At 44.3% G+C, this 15515-nt stretch overlaps 1 protein-coding gene across 1 annotated transcript; it reads left to right on the top strand.

Annotated features, from left to right (window-relative positions):
• The first annotated feature begins 2855 nt into the window (after positions 1–2855).
• SLC16A8 (solute carrier family 16 member 8) lies at positions 2856–7617 on the top strand. The gene is made up of 4 exons (XM_061582806.1): positions 2856–3084; positions 3830–3973; positions 4454–5323; positions 7232–7617. Exons 1-4 carry the CDS (start codon positions 2856–2858, stop codon positions 7615–7617), a joined length of 1629 nt encoding a protein of 542 aa, XP_061438790.1.
• Positions 7618–15515: the final 7898 nt, after the last annotated feature.

The raw sequence follows: 15515 nt of genomic DNA, 5'->3' as shown, positions 1-15515 counted from the left end.
ACTCCATGCTAGGGAGTCTGAAATTAAAATGGCACATTGTTGTTGTTATGTGCCTTCAAGTCGATTACGACTTATGGCGACCCTATGAATCAGTGACCTCCAAGAGCATCTGTGATGAACCACCCTGCTCAGATCCTGTAAGTTCAGGTCTGTGGTTTCCTTTATGGAATCAATCCATCTCTTGTTTGGCCTTCCTCTTTTTCTGCTCCCTTCTTTTTGTCCCAGCATTATTGTCTTTTCTAGTGAATCAATCACCAAGTGATGTGGCTTTTGGCTGAAGTCTGAGACAAGACTGTGTGCTGGAGGTTATGGCTGCTGTTAGAGGCAATGAACAACTAGAGAAGGTATATTTGTATTAGACACCACTGGATTTGTTATCTATCTGGAGTCTGTATCAGGAACAGCCAACGTGGTGCCCTCCAGATGTTGCCGGAATACAACTCCCATCATCCATAACCATTGATTAGGGCTATGTGTGTTATGTGCCTTCAAGTCGATTATGACTTACGGCGACCCTATGAATCAGCGACCTCCAACAGCATCTGTTGTATACCACCCTGTTCAGATCTTGTAAGTTCAGGTCTGTGGCTTCCTTTAGGGAATCAATCCATCTCTTGTTTGACGTTCTTCTTTTTCTACTCCCTTCTATTTTTCCCAGCATTATTATCTTTTCTAGTGAATCATGTCTTCTCATGATGTGTCCAAAGTATGATTACCTCAGTTTCATCTTTTTAGCTTCTAGTGACAGTTCTGGTTTAATTTGTTCTAACACCCAATTATTTGTCTTTTTCACAGTCCATGGTATGCACAAAACTCTCCTCCAACACCACATTTCAAATGAGTTGATTTTTCTCTTATCTGCATATATGTGCACATAAAATGGCACATAGCATCATATTATAAATATATTTCTTAATATAAATCTATGGTGAAGCTGCATTTGGAATATGTTGTACAATTATGGTTGCCCAATCTAAAAAAAGAAAAAGTGTATTGTTGAGCTGGAAAAGTTACAGAAAAGGGCAGATAAAATGAATCAAGTGGTAATAGCATCTTTATATAAATATGAGGCTTTGTATGCATGGTGCAGAAAAGGTGGGTATATATTTTTCTCCTCTTATAACTTTAGAACTTAAGTTCACCTCTTAAACTGATTGGCAATAGATTCAAGAAAGACTAAAGATCATATAAATTCCTAAGCAGAAGATGGATGGCCATCTGTCAAGGATCCTACCTTGACCATTGGAGGAAGGGCTGTAACTCAATGGTGGAGCATCTGCCTTGCATTCAGAAAGTCCCAAATTCAATCCCTGGGATCTCCAGGCAGGGCTGGGAGAGGCTCCTGCCTGAAACCCTGGAGAACCACTGCCAGTCAGTGTAGACAATACTGAGCTAGATGAACCAATGGTCTGACTCAGTATAAAGCAGCTTCCTATGAGCATAGAGTTGGCTTAGATTATTTCTAAGGTCGTTTCCAACTCTAAGGTCTTAGGAAGGAGGAGGTATGTAAACCTTTTCCAGAAGTGTCTAGCACCATATTGTGCAACACCAGGCTTGACTTGGGAAGCGTGGAGGTGGAGCAGCAGTGGTCCATAAAGATTCCATCTCCCTGCACAGATGCCCTTTCTGCTAATGTTTTGTGCCTGTATCTGGCCTTGGGAATTTGAGACAGGATTAGGATTCTGTTAGTGAATCATTCACCTTGCAGTCTACCATGTCCCCCACCCCACCCTGAAAATGATATTGAAAGTGGTGTTGTGGAGGTCCTTAAGGCTTTGGTCTTGGGGGCTTCAGTATGCACACCAAGGCCATCTTGTCTGGAGCAGTTTGGGATTTCATAAGAACATAAGAAGAGCCTGCTGGATCAGGCCAGTGGCCCATCTAGTCCAGCATCCTGTTCTCACAATGGCCAACCAGGTGCCTGGGGGAAGCCCGCAAGCAGGACCTGAGTGCAAGAACACTCTCCCCTCTTGAGGCTTCCGGCAACTGGTTTTCAGAAACATACTGCCTCTGACTAGGGTGGCAGAGCACAGCCATCATGGCTAGTAGCCATTGATAGCCCTGTCCTCCATGAATTTGTCTAATCTTCTTTTAAAACCGTCCAAGGTGGTGCCGTGACAACTATAGGCTTATCTCACATTATATCTGGCCCAACACATGTGGTCCAGAGGATGCTATCTGCAGCCCTGGATTGAGGGAAGGTGATCTGTGGATGGAGGAGTTGACAAGGGCTCCATTGTATTGGAAGATCACTATCTGATCATGTTAGGCCTTTGTGCTGCTTCAAACCTCTGAGAGGTAGGGAACCAGTTTTAACCATCCATTCCTGGAGTCTGGTGGATCTGGAAAGTTTCTTGAAGTTTAGATGGGGTGGTGGTCTCCCTTCATCAGCCTCCACCTATGGAGTGACACTTCCATCACTCCAGCAATGTGGAGCTCCCCATTCCAGCCACCAAACGTGACAGTTAGGAGAAAGCCCAGTAAGAGCTTTTGGGGATAGGGAGGGGCTGAGGTGGCCTGAGATCTGCTGAGTCCTGAGACAGTCTCACTGCCATCATTTAACAGCATCAAGCTAAATCCACGGCCTATCACTACACCAGCTTTAGCTTTTGCTTGCTCCCATGCCTTCCACCCCAGCCAGCATGAGCGACAGGGCTCCAGATGTGCTTAGTGCCCTACTTCAAGTTCTGGGGGGAAGAGGAGGCATATGAAACAAAACTAGGGTTAGACAATGGTAACTGCTTGTCTGTATCTGTGTCCTCTATGCTCTTCTATGCCTGCAGCACTACTCAGCGTTTTGCCTCTGCTGCACATACCCACCTTGCTCACGTTCAGGTTCCTCCCCCAGTTGGACAATGGGGAGGGGCGATGCTGAGGAGGGCCAGCTGCCTGGAAGAGTGAAGCCTCCAGATGGCGGCTGGGGCTGGATTGTGTTGCTGGGTTGCTTCATCATCACCGGCTTTTCCTATGCCTTTCCAAAGGCAGTGAGCATCTATTTCAAGGAGCTGATGCAGCACTTCCGTGTGGGCTATAGTGACACAGCTTGGATCTCATCCATCATGCTGGCTATGCTGTATGGAACAGGTAAGGATGCCACAGTCCCATCCAATGAAACACTTACTTGTCTATGGTTACAAACTGTATACATCCATGATGGCAAAGTCCTAGCCAAGAATCTCTCTGAGAATGGATATGTGGAATTCTGGCCTCCTCAACCCTCTTCTCTCTTTCCCACCAAGAGCTCACTGATACTGTTAGTGCTAAGTGAGTTTTCCTCCTGCTCTCTTGTCCCCTCCTGGATTCCTGTAACTTCAGCAGTCCTCATGCCCTAGACTCCTGAAAACCACAATGCTTTTGGCTCCCAGGTCCTGAGAGAAGCAATTTTAGAATTAGAATTTTGGTGCAGCTATCATCCATCATCTCTTTTTTTCCTCTTTTCCCCCAACGGCTGCTCTCCAGATGTTTTGGACTCCCAATTCTCATCCGCTCCAGCCAGCATGGCCATTGATCAGGGAATATGGGAGATGTAGTTCAAGTGCTGCATTGCTGAAACCTCCACCAGCATTTGGTCTGGTCCTGCCTGTTGCTGGCATGTAGCCCCCAACCAATTTCTCCCAAGGAAGTTTCCCCACCGTTGCTGTTGGGGATGGCAGACGTGTTTTCTACTACAGTATTTATAATAATGCAATCAGCCCAAATTCATTTGCCACATGGTATTGGGTATGGCTCTGAACTTTCAGCCTTCCCTGCTCATGTTTGGATCAGTTGTTCATTCTTTTCATACAACTCAGGCCTTTTCTCCTCTTCTTGTTTTTTGGATTCCCTGCAGGGCCCCTGAGCAGTATTATAGTGAACCAGTTTGGGTGCCGCCCTGTAATGCTTGTTGGGGGGCTGCTGGCTTCCTCTGGAATGATTTTAGCCTCCTTCACCACCAACATTATGGAGCTGTACCTGACAGCTGGCATGCTGACAGGTTAGTGTTGCAAAAGGGGGGAAGCTATGTCATATAGGTGTATATCTGGAAGTGACAGATGGTATGAGAAATTGTCAAAAACTGGTGGGAAATTGCAAAGAAAGAACATAATGCTCAGAGCATTTTCACACACATGATGCTCAATGTGCCTCATCCCCCTCTTGTGCTATTTGTGCACATGTGTGAACATTATTGATGATGAAAGCTAGAACATCTAGGCTTTTCATTTGAATTGCAGATTCTGTAATTGAGCAGAGCCCATATTCCTCTCATTGATTACAAGAGGTACTGTCTCCATGACAAATAAATTCAAATAATAGCCTGAAATAACCCTGAAGTGTTAAATTGCATGAATGAATTCTATAATGAGGAAGTGGCTGCATGATGATTTATATATATAAATCTTGAGACATTTAAATATGTTAAAATCATCATCTCCTTCTCTCGCCTATTACTTACAAATCCCTTTGTATCCTACAGGTTTAGGTATGGCTCTGAATTTTCAGCCTTCTCTGATCATGCTAGGTGCCTACTTTGACAAGCGCAGACCTCTGGCCAATGGGCTTGCTGCAGCTGGGAGTCCCGTCTTCCTTTCAGCCCTCTCTCCGCTGGGCCAAGTCTTGCTGGAGAAGTTTGGCTGGCGAGGGGGATTCCTCATCATGGGAGGGCTCCTACTGAACTGCTGCACCTGCGGAGCAGTCATGAGACCCCTGGAGATGAATATGAAGAAGAAAGGAGAGAAGGCCCAGGACAAATATGAAGCCAAAGAAATGCTGCCAATGGGAAGAAGGGCAGAAGAGGCAGTCAGCACCACGGACAGCACCAAGAAGTCAAAGAAAGCCAAGAAGAAAAAGAAACCAATGAAAGAGAAAAAGCTGCTAGATTTTTCTGTCTTTAAAAACCGGGGCTTTGTCATATATGCCATTGCCAAGTTCATCATGGTCTTGGGTCTCTTTGTGCCCACCATATTGCTGGTAAACTATGCCAAAGACGCAGGAGTGCCAGACACAGAGGCTGTTTTCCTCTTGTCTATAATTGGTTTCCTAGACATCTTTGCACGTCCATCCTGTGGGATGCTTGCTGGGCTGAAGTGGGTACGGCCCCACATAACCTACTTGTTCAGCATTGCTATGCTCTTCAATGGCCTGACAAATATCTTCAGTGCCAGAGCCAGCAATTATACGTCTCTCGTCATCTTCTGTGTTTTCTTTGGCATCTCCTATGGGATGGTGGGGGCACTGCAGTTTGAAGTGCTCATGGCCATCATTGGGTCACAGACGTTTTCCAGTGCCATTGGGCTTGTGCTGCTAATTGAGGCCTTTGCTGTGCTCATTGGACCACCCTCTGCAGGTAAGTCTTGGGTGCTTGTTTTCTAAAACCTCACTCCTTTTTGCAGAGCTTACTTTGAGATGGGGCTTACCAGAGCTTAGCCCAAGAGCCAATTTTCCATGCCATAGCTCAACCCTAAGACAAAAACAAGATCGTAGAAGTAATAATGAAGAACGGTATATTTGAGCATGTGCAGAATGCCAGCCTATACCACTGAATAACCAGAGAGGGTCTCAGTATATCTGTGGTTATAAGGTAGGGTTGGTTGCTTTTTATTACATATTTATCTCTCACTTCGTGTTCCAGGGAGCTCAGAGTAGCATGCATAGTCCTCTCCCATTTTATTTTCACAACAATCCTTTCAGGTAGGTCAGGCTGAAAGACAGACTGGCCCAAGATGTGAAACTTCACGGCTGAGTACAAATTTAAACTCAGGTCTTCCTGATCCTAGACTGACTTTTTGACCATCATACTGGCTATCGTGTCAGGGGTGTGTGGCTTCTGAAGAGATTTGATTTTAAAAATTCCAGTGTTTCTGTTTAACTTGCAAATATCTCAAGGATTGTTTCCTCTCTTCAGTCAGTCTGACTTAACATGGTGGCTGCCTATCATGTTAGAATACTGATTTATTAACAACATAGCACATTTCCAGTGTACAGCTAAATACTGCTTGGCATTTTACCCAGGGACACAGACTCCCTGAAGCGGAAAAGGGATCTTACTAAGAAAAGCACATGTTCTTTCCTTCCTGCCCAGTTTGTGTGTGTGTGTTCCTTGGCTTGCTTAAGAAGTGATGACTGATGAGTGATGCTGGGAGTGACATAGCCATCTTATTTTGCTCTAAATTCTTTTTCATTCTGACTTGCCTCTCTCTCAGTCACATACACATGAGCCTTAAAGTATTGTGGAATTTATGTGGTCCACTTTACATATTACATGGCCACAAGCCATATTTATCATCAGGGCTGTTGCTACAGGGTGGCCCAAGGGCCTGATGCCCAAGTCTTTTGCACTGGGCCCCAGATCTCTTACCTTTGCAATCCTCAGCCTTTCCACCTCCTTAGCATCACTCCTTCTGTTGCTTTCCTTCCACTAGCACACAGTCCCTTTTGTTGCTAGCCCTACGGGTTCACACACACAAACTGGAACCTGAAGCAGCAGTGAAAACAGAGTTAGGGACTGAGGCTCAGGCTGAAAACATGTTCACTGTTCTGCCAGTTCCAGTGCGTCTCAACCTCTCTTTTCTGAAAACCCCACCCCTTTTTACTGTAAAACCTGGTGGGATCAGCTTGAGTGTTTTTTTTTAAAAAAAGTTGCTTCAAAAAGATTTCACAACTGATTGGCAGATCAACCCATTCCCCCATCAGGTGTGGCCAATGGAAACACTTCGCTGCAGGCGGCTAGTGTGCTCACAGCCTTAGAAGTGAGGGGTTGCAAACTGTGTGTAGAGGCCAGCCCAAATTAACCTCTGACCAAGGAAAGTAGGAGTGGATAACCTACAGCCCTCCAGATGTTGTTGGACTACAACTGCCATCATCCTTGGCCGTTTACCATGCTGGCTGGGGGTGATGGGAGTTGGAGCCCAACAATATTTGGAAACCACAAGTGAGCTACCCATGCATTAAATAAGCAATTTATTTATACTGTTCCCTCTATAGTTACTACCATGGATCCTGCAATCTTTGCTGTTTCAGTGACTGTACAGGGGCATGTATGGAACCAGGGAGGGGGAAATTAATTGACTGTGGGTGCCAATTTTTGACTTGATTTTAAATTTTAAATCTCTACAATCTGTGACATTTCTACAATTTTAAACACAGGCTCCAGGTTCTGAATGAGTGCTTTAATACGGCATCAACATGAAAGGGTGGGAGGTTACTATCATACAGCTCTGCTATATTCTCTTTCGTTCTGTCTGTCAAATCTCAGGACGATTGGTGGATGCACTCAAGAAATATGAGGTTATCTTCTATCTGGCTGGCTCAGAGGTTGTGTTGTCTGCTCTGTTCCTGGCTATTGCTTCTTACTGCTGCCTGAGCAGGGAGAAAAAGAAGACCTCTCAACCAGAGAATCCTCCTGCTGGTGGAGGTGGCAGTGAAACAGAGGAAGCAGAATCAGACTCACCAGAAGTGGAGGACTACCCTGGCAACCATAGCCACCTTTCCCACAGCATTAACAATGCTAGGGGTGATGCAGTAAACCACATTGCAGAGAACAGGAATGCAGATGGAGTTGAGCAGCCGGAGGGGGAGGATGCAGCATTGGCACTGAGTGGCTGCAGTGTTGACCAGGCAATGAAAAGAGACTGTTTTTAACTACAGTATGTGGAGCTCTGCTTTGATGAACAAAAGACAATGCCACCATTGTGTGGTGTCTGGTCTGGCTTAAGGAAAGCACATATTTTTGGATGGTGGAAAGACAAATCAAGTGATTTTTATATGTATAAAGGCATAATGATACCATGAACAGAATTCTCTCAGGAATACAAGCCATAGCGTTCCCCCAAAATGGCCTGCAGAATTTTATCGTGTGCTCCCACACAGCATGGGCTTGCCCCCTAGAAACTGATAAAGACTTAAAATAGAAGCTCTTAATGACCAGAGTACACCCAATGATTCTCTCTTGATACCTTTTCTAAGCTACCTCTACTAACCCAGAGTCCAGTAACAGAGATCATTGCATAATAATCCTGACTCCTGAACATGCCACTGCTAGTTTTGTCAAAGGTGTAGAAGATACTGACAGTTTCAATAGTAGAAAGTTGTGAGGAACCCCATAACAGGCTGGCAAGTGATATCATGTGTGCCAAAGCATCAATGAGAAATAGTATGTAGATAAGGAACTGTCTATTACTGAACAAGTTTCTGTTGGCAAAAGAAGCTCCTAGACTGATACATGTGGTTGCCATGTTGATCAGAATATGTAAAGAGACAGTTTTTAGCTCTATCTAAAATGGAAGGGAAGACAGTATGATTACTCTTTCCGTCATGCCAAGTAATTGTTCAGTGCAAACATTTCAGGTAAGTAATATAAGCTCAGTGCTTTAGAACTCTTATTCTGCAGGTGGGGGGGGAAAACAGGCTGTTTTGCAAAAAATGTATCCTATCCAGGACAGGGCTTCCATCCCTTTAAGGCAGCCTTTCCCAACCAGTGTGCCTCCAGATGTTGTTGGACCACAATTCCCATCTTTCCTGACCATTGGCAATGCTGGCTGAGGTTGATGGGAGTTGTGGTCCAACAACATCTGGAGGCACACTGGTTGGGAAAGGCTACTTTAAGGAGTTATATTACAGGCAAAAGTTTCTCAGTATTGCTACAACAGGAGAAATTTTACCTGTTGGATTTTGTGCTTGTACAAAGCTCTTAAAGAAAGAAACCTTGTTATCCAGAACCTATGAAACCGCTGGGAGAGGTTGTCCGGGGGTTCGGGGTCCGGTGCCATCAGTATGCGGATGACACCCAACTCTATTTCTCCTTTCCACCTAAAGCCAAGGAAGCTGTCCTGGTCCTGAACCAGTGCCTGGCATCAGTGATGGACTCGATGAGGGCGAACAAATTGAAACTAAATCCAGACAAGACGGAGGTGCTCCTGGTCAGTCGATGGGCAGATCAGAGAATAGGGATTCAGCCTGTGCTCTATGGGGTTACACTCCCCCTGAAGACACAGGTTTGCAGTTTGTGTGTGCTCCTGGACTCTGCTCTGAACTTGGAGGCCCAGGTCTTGGTCGTGGCCAGGAGTGCCTTTGCCCATTTAAGACTAGTGCGCCCGCTGCGCCCGTTCCTGGAAATGCCTGATTTGACTATGGTGATGCATGCCTTAGTTACATCCCGTTTAGACTACTGTAACGCGCTTTACGTAGGGCTGCCTTTGAAGACTGTTCGGAAACTTAAACTGGTACAAAGAGCTGCAGCCAGAGTATTAACAGGGGCTGGTTACAGGGACCATACAACTCCCTTGTTACAACAGCTCCACTGGCTGCCAGTTTGTTTCCGGTCACAATTCAAAGTGCTGGTTTTGACCTTTAAAGCCCTATATGGCCCAGGTCCAGGCTATCTGTCAGACCGTATCTCCCTATACGAGCCTGCCCGGGCCCTGAGATCTTCAGGAGAGGCCCTTCTCTCAGTCCCAACACCCTCACAAGTGCAATTGGTCGGGACGCGAGATAGGGCCTTCTCGGTGGCTGTTTCTAGGTTCTGGAACTCCCTTCCTAGGGAGGCACGAATGGCCCCCTCCTTGCCATCCTTCCGTCGGCAAGTAAAGACTTTTTTATTCCAACAGGCTTTTGGGATAGAAGGTGTTTAGGATTGGGCTTTACAAGGCTTGTTTTATTGTTTTATATTATTATCTGTCTTTTAAATTGTTTTTAGATTTTTAAGTGCCTTTTACGGTTTTAAGGTTGTGCATAGTTTAATTGTATTTTAATTGTATGTTTTTCTATGTTTTTAACTACATGTAGTTTTATTTGTAAGCTGCCCTGAGTTCCAGTTTGGAAAAAGGGCAGGGTAAAAATAAAGTTTCAATTCAATTCAATTCAATCCTTTTAGCAATATGTTCAGCCTAGTTCATTTGGCAGGGATTGGTACAGGCCAGTGTAGTTCAATCTACATTTAACATCACAGCCACGTTCATCACCCCATGCCTGTTATGCCACTGTCCTCCTTTGGTGGGAAAGTTTTGCTGCTGGAAGAGGCTGCAGCTAAGCACTGCCCATCATTTATAAGGGCTGGTTCACACAACGACTTACTGTGAGATTTGTGCTACTTGCATCCCTGTTTAATTTGCATGATTCACATGACATTGCAGGCAATCAGCAGCTATTACACAGTTTTCCCGTATCAAACCAATCCAATTTTAATGTGAAAAGGAAAGGAAAAGCCGTCTCAGGTTTGCTGTGCTCCTCCGTGTAGGCGCTTTGCCTTTGTGTGTGTGTGTGTGTGGGCTCTCTTATGCCCCGTTGCCAGCTCCCTCTCTCTCTGCCACCCGCAAAAGCTGCCTTTCACTCACTCCTCCCTCTATTCAGTACAGTTTAGTGTCAAGTGTACCCCCAGGCTCTCCCAAAGCAGAGAGAGGGGTGCAATTGACAAGAAACCATGAAACTGATAAAAAAACCCTTCTCCATTAGCAATATCGGTACTCCAGAGGGAGTAAGCTTATAAAATTAGGGGTGGGGCCACAAGGAAACACCGATACTAAACCTTTCCAGAGGAACACCTAGTTGTGTGAAAGGAAAACGGCGGATTTGAAGGTAGGAAGTGTGAACCTTGCAAATCTATCGCAATGGCAAAAGCTGTGTCTTACTGCGAAGTTCAGCTCCTATGTGAATGAGCCTAAATGTCCCTTTTCTTTGCATGGCATGAGACTGTCACAGGAGCAGTCTGGGCATGAGTTAAGCAAAAAGTGGATGCATTTTCTGAGCCTGCCTTTAATGCATACATCTATTATTTGTTGTTTATCCAGCAGGGGAGCTTGTATAGCCAGAGGTAGAAATACTAAGCATCTGTGAGTAATACACTGCTTGAAGAGAAGGCAAATATTTGTGCTGTTTTGTATGCAAGTTCAGAATTCACTTTAGCTTCCATTCTGCTGGAAGAATTACTCATTGAAGCTGAAAGCTTGTGTGTGCACACAAACAGATTTAATAAAAACAATTGCCTTACCTAATTTTTGTATGGTGGACATGCAACTAATCCCAGACAGCAGCAATTTATACCAAAGAATCAATCAATACTACAGTCTGGGCAGCCCAGTGCTACTAATCTGTATTCCCAACAATGCAAAATGTGGTGCCGCCTCTTGCAGCAGCTACGGTGGCATCCTAATTCCTATTCTTTTCCAGGCAACCTTCTCTTCAGCTGAAGTTACTTAGGCTTTGATAGGCCTCCTGGATATTATGCAAGGGGGCTGGTGGGATTCACAATTATTCTCTACCCCTTGCATTATAACTGGGCCTGTAGGCAACACTGGGGCAGGTCTTTCTGCAAGGACATTACTTGCGGCTTTGCTGTTGGTAACACAATCTCTTCAGCCTAATTGTGGGCAGAAAAGCAGCAGAATGTCAAACCACAGGTTCCTACGTAAAGATTATTTTAACACAACAGCAGACTTAGGACACTTCCAGATGGGCTATTTATTGGTTGTTATCCAGCACTTTCTAGTGCAATTATCCTGACACTTTTTTTTAACCACAAAAGGCCGATAAGAAAAGGGCTGGAAAAATGGCACTGGAAAGCGCAATAACCACCAAATGCTGGCAATGGCGTATAACCTCTGCACGAACATACTGGGATGATTGCTCAATACAGGTGACATAACTTTCATGCATGTTTTGCACAAACATATCGGTATGAATGGTCAATAAACAGTTGGCATGAAAACTCCCCTAGATCTTGTGGTAACTGATATTTCATTGTCAAACACTGGAAGGAATCATTTCAGGGGAAGGCTAATTAGCCAATTTCCATGACATTCTAGAGCTTCCTCTTGGACTAAGCCTATGACACTAGCTGAGTTAGTGGAGTTGATACATTAATGGAGTAAGTTTGTGCACTGTAACATAATCTTGTACAATGCTGCTATGGAGGAAGGCAGGCAGAAACTGCCAGCCTAGTTGCTTACTCATCATACCTGACTAGCCCAACTGGCAATTAGAGTGAATGGAGTGGAGCTAGTAAGATATTACATGCTTCCAGATATCTCCTGATGCCTTATAAGCCTTAGTGGGAGTCTTGGAACTGGGAGGCGAGGAGGAGGAGAAGTAGCTACTTAGAGAGAACAGAGATTGCTGTTTGGGAAAGGAGCAGGCCATCTAGGAGGGTAACCCAGGTCCAAAGCAATACAGGAACTGTTGCGGAGGGGTAAGCTGGGTTGCCTTCTGTTCCTTCCCCCCATAATGAATCCAGCAATGTCCACCTGACAGTAAAATGGCAGAAGTGCTTTGTGGTCATCTCAAGGAGCCATCAGATTCCATTCTGAAGGGGTTAGGCTTCCAAGAGTGTGATAGTTGGATTTCAGGCCCTCCTGTTAGAACTGTTGCTAAACTATGTAGACTGTTGCAGTGGCGTAGAATAATTCACCATTGTGTAAATAATAATTGACCCAACTGCTTCAGTGTAGTCATTTCCCCCTACCCAGTCTGTGGAGTCTTTGCTTGTCTCTCACTTTCTTAGATACCCTTAAAATACAAGCAGCTGATAACCAAATCCCATGAGCTGTGCAAAGCAAAATGAGAAGAGTACAGGTGCCACAGGAGTCTGTCAGGTTATTTTGTTATCTTTAATACTGGTACCATAAAAATGGCAGAAAGCAAGCAGAGCAAAGGGAAGACAGAAAGATAAGAAAGGGCACCAAGGATGAACTAGCTAGCTGCTCCCTGATCTGCTAGCAAGGTTAGCTCAGACGTGAGGGCTGATTTTTATTTTTTGATCTTCTTACATTGAGTGGGAACCACTGTCCTTTTTCAAAGTGGTGCTGCTTAACATTTGCAAACATATAATCTAGTGGTACCTAACAATTAAATTAGCACCTACAGTATATATAAAACAAGTCTGTTACTTTGGTAATTTCATCACACAGTTAAGTCCTTCTGTACTCTCCCAGGAAGACACCCCTATGCCCTGAGGGATAATTCACTCCCAGCAATTGGGCACAAGATTATGACCCCAACCCTTTATATAAAGGAATCAATTTTAACACTGAACAACAAACAGCAGCCAAGAAACTGAAATGTGTGTGACAGCATATTATGCTAAGGGCTCAGGTCATGAAAGACCTGGATTTCTGTACTACCAGGTCTCCCATAAACACCTCTGCCAAAGCTCTTACTTTCAGTTGCCTCAATGACCTGACCTCAGATGCACTAGAACAGCACCTTAAAGAAAATGTGTTACATCACAGAATGATCAGATGCCAAATGCAACAGCTGTCAGAGGTGGTGATAAGAGAATGGGTGTTATCCTGCTGGCTCTGGGCCATGTCGGCACTAAGAAACAAACCATGATGAAGTCCCCCCCCCCAAAAAACAAAGTGTTTTGAGGCTGGGAAGAGAGTTAACTAGCCCTATCATCATAATCATAATAAGTTAGACTTTTGTTAACTAAAAATGTAACCTAAGCATCTTACAGTCAAAAACAAAATCATAAATACATTGGGTGGAAATCATATTTTTAACAAGTCTTGAGATGCAACAACTTGAGTTATTATTCATGGGATAACTAAAGTGTATCACATGGTTGCCTAAGTGACTGAAGCGTTCTTCACATGGTGTTTTAAAGGTCCCCCCCCTTTATGAGGTTCTAATGGCAGCAGCAGTAATGGTAACTAAAGCTCCCATGTGATTTTTTTTCAACATGTGTAGCTGTTCATTTAAATTTAATCATAGATACAAGTGAACAGCCAAGAGGGTACTCCAAAAGGTGACCCTTACATCCAAGCAGGCAATGGGCATGCCCATTCAGCAATTGTCTCTACTTTGTTGCACATAACCAGACATGTGGGTTATGTCTCTAGAATAGGACCATATCTTCTCCTCTGCAACAACCCTAGATTGACAGCAGGTGGATGCAGAACTGCACTGGAAAAATTGCCCTAAAAGGCTGATGAATTTTCATGAGGCTTTTTTAAAAAAACACCAACCACCCAACTGTAAACTGATGTGGAAATGTGGAGAACTGATGTGGAAATGTTTAAGACTGGGGAAAATGGGAAACTGGAATTGACAGATTTGCCCATTCCTACTAACCTAAGGCAAGGCAATGAATACTTACAGCTATATTAAAATTAGTGCCTGCAAAACGAAATCCACATGTTCAGTTTTTCCCAATCTCTGCCAAGAGAAAGCTGGAGATATTGCTATGTCAGCTATAATGTTGAGCAGCCTGTGGGGATGTGCATGCAGTTCACACACATATTCTGTGAGCTAGACATACTGCTCACAAAGACCACATTCATGCAGCCTAACAGCACAAAAATAATTGCTGACAAATGATCAGAAGTCTCAACAACTGTATTCGAAATTTTAGAGACCTACAAGCAATGTAGGACACTATAGCCACAGCTTTTGCTTACTAGAACCTTTCTCCAGCCTCTCTCTCGTGTTTAAGTCTCTCTTTGTGTTCCTCCTCAAATATACTTGAAAATGCTCAGAGTCTCAAGATGTCACATGGTATCAGATTCTTGTACAGAAGATGTTTGGATGCTCACAAATCTTAAATTACTCAAGAAATGAGATTTAGAGACTCTCTCTTAAGGTCCTTAGATGCCATTTTTAGTCATTCCTGAAGGTGTACCACAGTTCTGCTTGTATGGCCACCAACATATTCAACATGAAAAAGACATTAGGATAGCTTGTTTCTTACTTGTATAGAGCTTATGAACTACTAAGCATTGGTTCACTTTGAAAGAATACGGGTTGTATTCAACTAAGTCCTACTCAGAGGTGGACATTGAAATTAATGATCCTAAGTTAGTCATGTCTATTCAATCGGTCTACTCTGACTAGAAGCAGCACTGAATATCACCCCATGTCTATAACTTCTAAACATGTTCACTAAGCCATTGAAAGGTGCTTCAGGACAATCTTTGGGTAAATGCTATTCTGGAAGGGGATGAGCTGAACTTTAAGCCAAGGGGCAGTTCTTTATGGTGGGGTGGAGAACCTTTTTCAGATTGAGGGTTGCATTCCCTTCAGGGTAACCTTGCCAGGGCCATTTGCCAGTGGTGGGCAGGGCCAGAGGCAAAAGTAGGTGGAGCAATGAATGTAAATATTACCTCTGTACAGTAGGCTAGCTTCTATACACACTCCTCTCTAGCTTTCATCCATTAGGAGGCATTATCAGAGTTCAAGGACATATTCCAGCCAGGCAAAAACACTCAGGCTGTGAAGCAGGGCCAGTGGTGTGGCTTGGAGAAAGTTCTGAGGGCCAAACTGAGAGGCCTGGAGGGCCACATTTGGCCCATGGGCTTGAGGTTTCCCATGCCTGCTATAAGGAAAACTGCAACTGCATTGGCCCATGCCACGATTCCGATTTTCAAACTTGTTGTTAAGAGGCACTTCAAGTCTAACACCTCTGCTTTGGAACCAAATAACTCCCAGGCATAAAAGAAACTTGACTGATCAACAGCACCTGCCCTTTGTGTGTCTTCCTGTGAAATGAACAAAAAATTATGGAGAGACCAACCACATGGTTAAAAAGCCAGGAGGAAAAAGGTAACACA

The sequence above is a fragment of the Rhineura floridana genome, chromosome 8 (assembly GCF_030035675.1).
Source record: "Rhineura floridana isolate rRhiFlo1 chromosome 8, rRhiFlo1.hap2, whole genome shotgun sequence".
NCBI lineage: Eukaryota > Metazoa > Chordata > Lepidosauria > Squamata > Rhineuridae > Rhineura > Rhineura floridana.
The sequence above is the reverse complement of the archived record's forward strand: the minus strand, read 5'-3'. Positions and strand labels throughout refer to the sequence as shown.